Here is a 5,710-nt window from a genome sequence, read left to right on the forward strand (position 1 = left end):
CTAAAAATATGAAAAAAAATTTAAGTTAGCCAAAATGGCCATTAGGCAGCTGAAATATTATCTAAACTCCCAAATAGCCTAAAAATAACCCCAAAAATCCCAAATTACTCAAAACAGCTAACATGTAGCTGAAATATTATCTAAACTCCAAATTAGCCTAAGAAAAACCTCAATAAATGCCAAAATAGTCCACAAAGCCAGTAGAATGTCATGATAACTTTCCACTTTACTACATTCTGACTCCATATACTATAAAGTAACGACTAATCAACTATTATATAGTCGTCGACTGTTTTAATAGCTCACTTAAGCCTCGTACAGACCGATTCCTGGAATTATTGTGTGACATGAAACCGATCCGTGGCCTGGAAAATGTTGGAGACCACCAGAGAGTCCTCCTCTGTTAGAAAAGGTTTTTGTTTGGCTGAGTTCAAGACTCTTCATGTTCTGTTGTTTTACTTGAGACTTCAAAGCTGTTCTGAAAGACTTTCTTCTTTTCTTTCTGATCTTTTATTTATTTTTAAGGCTTCTTTATTGATCAAATCCGGTTTCTTCTGCTTCTCTCTACCGTTTTGTTCCTCCTCTGCTCAAAGGTTCAGAGTTCTGGTCGTTCGTTTGCATCCACAGCTCTGTTAACTTTCCTGCAGTCTTTTCTCCAGAGTTTTAATGATGACGTTCTTCTGTAGATAAAGCTCTGGTACGACAAGGTTGGCCATCAGCTCATCGTCACCGTTCTCGGAGCCAAAGAACTTCCCGTTCGGGACGACGGGCGGCCCCGGAACCCCTACGTGAAGATCTACTTCCTCCCTGATAGAAGGTAGACGGCCTCTGTTCTGGATTTGTTCCTTTTCTGTTGGCGGTTCCTAAACATTCTTCCTGTCTGCAGCGATAAAAGCAAACGGAGGACAAAGACAGTGAAGAAGTCGCTGGAACCGCGGTGGAACCAGACGTTCATGTACTCCCCGGTGCACCGCCGAGAGTTCAGAGAGAGGATGCTGGAGCTGACCGTGTGGGACCAGGCCAGAGTCAGAGAGGAGGAGAGCCAGTTCCTGGGAGAAGTGAGGACAGCAAAAGGGCAAAGGTTAAAGCGGTCTGTGGACGTCGTTTCTGACGGCTTGTTTTCGGCGCCGTCAGGTCCTGATCGAGCTGGAGTCGGCTCTGCTGGACGACCAGCCTCACTGGTACAAGCTGCAGCTCCACGACGTTTCCTCTCTCCCGCTGCCCAACGCCTCCCCGTACCCGCAGAGGAGAGGCCTGCAGGCCGAGTCGTCGCAGAGCAGCAGGAGGCTCCAGAGTGAGTGGCAGCTCGTCTGACGGCCCGATCATCCCGCCCCATCAGCTGTTTCATTTATCGCTTTTCAGTTCCACATGTTCACTCTGTCGCTTTTTTCTTCTGTTTGCTTTGTTTCACTGACATGACGCTTTGCCAGGCAAATATTATAACTCAGGTAAATACACCTGTGTGTGTGTGAAGACATCAGCTGTACCTTCATGTTGTTGAGACCTGGTTTTATGGAAATTAATTCATCGTTTCCCTCTTTTGATCTCTGAGGAAAAAACAAAAGGGGGAAATGATGGATTTTAAGAAAAAAATCAAAAAGGTGAAATTTTGGATTTTAAGGAAAACTCAAAAGTGGTAAATGATTGATTTTAAGCAAAGATCAAAAGGGTGAAGATTTTATTTTCATAAAATCGTCATACATTTTCATAAAAATATCCATTATTTTTTTCATTTGCTTCATCTTTCAAAGCAGTTTAAGTGTTTTCTGTGATATTATCATCAATTTAAAGGAAGTTCCACTGAATTTATTCATCGAAAGCAGAGAAATGCAAAATGTGTGTGAATTTAATCAACAATAGGAGGGATTTTAAAAAATCTGCTCACCAGGAATAGTGGTGAGTGTTGTTTCTTCTTTTACTGCAGGGAAAACTCTATTTAAACATCACATATGTCCACCTAATTTAAAAACATTAATGATTATGTGGTTTTAGATATCAGAAGAACTGAAAAAGCTCTGCAAGAATTCAAATACCAATGATTATAGTATTTTAGGTTTATTGATTTGGACCCAAAAGCAAAAGAACTAAGAGTTGTAAAAATAAGTGGTCTGTCAATTAAATAATAAGAAAAAAATAAACAAATATTGTTCAAAAACTGCAAATTGCTGAATAAAATGTTCTTTTAATGAGTATCTTAATGAGGAAAACAGGGACACAGTTAAATTGAGTAAATTTCTCTGCAAATAAATTATAAATACATTATTTTGATTAAGAAAACAAAGTTTCTGACATGTATTCTGTTAAAAGATCCATTTTAAATTAACTTAATGTGCAAGATTACAATTTAAGTTAATTCATTTACAACTATTCAAAGCTGTCATTTAAAAATATTGATATTTAAGTATGATAATTGTATCTAAAAAATATTTTGCAAAGTAATGTGTATTTTTTTACCACAAACTTTTTTTTCTACCATAAAAATTTCTAAATCAGAAATATTTTTGTTTACCACAAAATAAATGTTTTTCCCTTAATTATTAGTGGGAAGTTATGATTTTAGTTACTTGTTGTTTGAATTGTTTTACAAAGTTTTGCCGTGTTATTTTCTGAATGAAACTGCAGAGAAAAATAAAATAAAAGTAAGAATCAAGTAGATTAAGGATCTGAAACCAGTCAAATCTAAACATGGAGTACAAAACAGGTGAACAAGAGATATAGAACTGCTTAAAAATAGAGAAAATCATTTTTGCAGAATTATTTAAAACCAAACTCATGCAAACAACAAACAGTAGCCTTACTAAAAAATAAAAAATAAAATATTAAGTTAAATGTTGTCATTTATACAAAAAGTGTATTTCATGTTCATGTCAGTAACCTGGAAATATTTTGATGAATTTAAAATTAATATTTGATTCCTCTGGAAGTCCAAAATGTTATAAAACTATGCAATAGAACAAAAAAAAATAGGATTTGTAATTTCTGAAAATAATAAATCAGTGTCTGCCTTAGTAGGTCTCTACATTCATATCAGTTTTGAGGGAATCTGGAAAGTTAAAGAAATGTTGGAAGGACTTTGGAGATGGATTTTAGTAAAGATAGATAGTGAAGACAAGCCTCCAAGTTTGGTTGAGAGGTCAGTAAAAGCATCAGAGCTTCAATCAAAAGTCCATCAGAAACATACAACTTAAAACACAGAAAATGTTAATAAATTCACAGAATCTGCTGACGTTTGAGAACAGATTATCTAGAATGTGGGCATTGATGAAGCAGCTATCCACGTTTGTGTGTAAACCGGTTTCTTATCTGGTTGCTCAGTCTAACAGTTTCAGTTTGCTGACCTTCCCTCAGGATTACAGACAAGCAGCTTACAGGCTTTAACATCTCCGCTCTGTGTCTCCACACCTCTCCCTCTGAAGGGTCTCAGAGGATCAGTGACAGCGAGTTCTCCGACTATGACTGTGAAGACGGCATCGGGGTAATATCAGGTAAAGCCCGCCGTTCACTGAAGTAAAACAAAGAAAGCAAAAAGGAAAATTTGTCTGCAATCTGTAAAACCTTCTAACATGGTAAACATGTCAAACAAGCAAATAAACAATTACTATTTTTTTTAAATTGTCAGCTTTGACATTGATTTGCTTCTAGCATAAATCATTGACAGTATATAGAGAACTGGACCAAGTGAGTGTGATGTCACCCATAGAAAAATGTAGTCAAATCAGTCGCCATTTTTCCTTGATACGCCATTTGGAACCAGTTATCGTCCGTAAGCTTTTATTGGTCTGAATCAAAATTTCTATGGCAACCACTCTAAACCAATCAGGAGTCAGCATGTTGGAAGGCCACACCCCTACCACTTGAAAGTGGGCAACACAAAATCTGTCAATCAAATGCTTTAATGTGGGGGCCAGCAGGCTCCGCCTACTTTTATTGAGGAATCTGATTTTCTCAGTTTATAATGTGAATAATTTGCAATAAAAATCATCACGAAAAAGAAAAATATCAACATGTTAAAAAACTTTTTTCTGACAAATAGAATGACTGCGTTGTAGCTGTTTGTTTCTCTATGGAAGCCACTTCCTGTTTGGAAAGTTGGGGGGGAGGGGTCACTCAGTCCAGTTTTCATATACCATCAATGGTAGAAATCAAGTGTGAGACTTTGATTGGAATGTTTTGGAGTTAACTGTTAATGTCCAAAAAATAAAACAGACTAGTGCCTTTGTAAAAAATGTGTTTTTTAACAGTAGAAGAAGAAAAGCTGAAATGATGGAACAAAAATGAAGCAAAAACTTTAAAAAAAAATCAGTTAAACATCTGGAACATCACAGATTCACTAATGATGTAAATATTTCCATCAAACCATTTGGCAGTTTGGTTGTAGCGCATTTTTTTTTTTTCCTGTCCAACCAATGAACACACAGATTTCAGTTTAGGGCCTCTTGTGATGCAAATATACAAATTTTTGCCAAAAATCTAAAAATTTGTCGTTTTCTAGGACATAGTTTCTGCAGAGTGGCAGAAGTTCATAAGAAATTCATCTTGAAGTGAAACAGTTGATGCGGAGTAAGCCTGCACTAACTTCCCATCATCCCTTTGTTTACACTCTCCAGCTAGCTTACAACACCTCAAGCTAACATTAGCGGAGCAGCAATAATGGCCGATATCAGAGCAATCTAACTGATCAGTTTAGATCCAGATTCCAGCTCAGATGAGGAAAACAAAGACGTTCATGGATCTATTTCTATGTATAGAAGAGCAGGGAGCTTTTGGCCCAAAGATTATAGTTCAAACATTACAACTATAAGCTTTTTCAAACTGCATTTTTATATCTGTTCCTGATTAATTAGATTTGAATAAAGAAATACTCAGAAATGCCATTTTAATTGTAATATTCTTTATATATGTCATACAAAAACACCCCAAAATACAATTTTCATTGGAGTGGGTCTTTAACAATCCATGCAACATTTTTAGAACGTCACGTCTGCTCAACCTGTGTTGCATTTTGATTTTTTTATACAGTATCCTTCAGCAGACGAAACATTTCTCAGCTCTGTTCTCTCTTTGGCTTCTGCTAAATGTGGATCGGCTCTGGATTATGCAACAGCCCCAACAGCAAATCCTTCACTTCTGCTATTCTGTGTGCAGATTACAGGCAGAATGGGCGGGACTTCCACAGCTCCACCCTGTCGGTGCCAGAGCAGGTGATATCCTCCAATCACTGCTCCCGATCCGATCTGGTCAGGATGAGGTCGCGGTCGCCGAGCCAGCCGCCTCCTCAAAGGTAAGCAGCAGGAGGCGTTCAAGAAGAATCACGCCATGAGTCGCATTGAGGTAATCTGTGGAGAAAACATCAAATCTTTCAGATTATTTTAATTAATCTGACTAACAAAAACAAGATTAGATCAATCTGGAAGGTGAGACAACTTGAGGGTAAAACAGACTAAACCTGAAATTAGAAATCCATAAAATTGGATTAAATTTGACAAAATCACACAAAAATTAGGATTAATGAGGATCAGGAACATATAATATACGAAAGCAAGAACAAAGAAAGAAAAAGACTTAAAAAAAATTATTTATTTACTAGAAGAGAGCATCTGACCATGAAAAGTGAGGTTAACGACAAATTTAAATCCAGATGATGTGAGAATAATCCGAGATTACACATGTCAAACATGATTTGACATTATACTGCTCAATAGTCAACACA

At 37.0% G+C, this 5,710-nt stretch overlaps 1 protein-coding gene across 1 annotated transcript in view; it reads left to right on the plus strand.

Annotated features, from left to right (window-relative positions):
* Positions 1 to 5,710, plus strand: part of LOC112162588 (regulating synaptic membrane exocytosis protein 2) — a 44,401-nt gene that overhangs the window by 21,157 nt on the left and 17,534 nt on the right. Inside the window, exons 17-21 of the mRNA XM_036214325.1 lie at positions 687 to 817; positions 887 to 1,058; positions 1,135 to 1,294; positions 3,417 to 3,485; positions 5,146 to 5,281. Coding sequence (XP_036070218.1) covers positions 687 to 817; positions 887 to 1,058; positions 1,135 to 1,294; positions 3,417 to 3,485; positions 5,146 to 5,281 — 668 coding nt within the window. The remainder of the gene's footprint in view (positions 1 to 686; positions 818 to 886; positions 1,059 to 1,134; positions 1,295 to 3,416; positions 3,486 to 5,145; positions 5,282 to 5,710) is intronic.

This window comes from Oryzias melastigma, linkage group LG11, assembly GCF_002922805.2.
Source record: "Oryzias melastigma strain HK-1 linkage group LG11, ASM292280v2, whole genome shotgun sequence".
Classification (NCBI taxonomy): domain Eukaryota; kingdom Metazoa; phylum Chordata; class Actinopteri; order Beloniformes; family Adrianichthyidae; genus Oryzias; species Oryzias melastigma.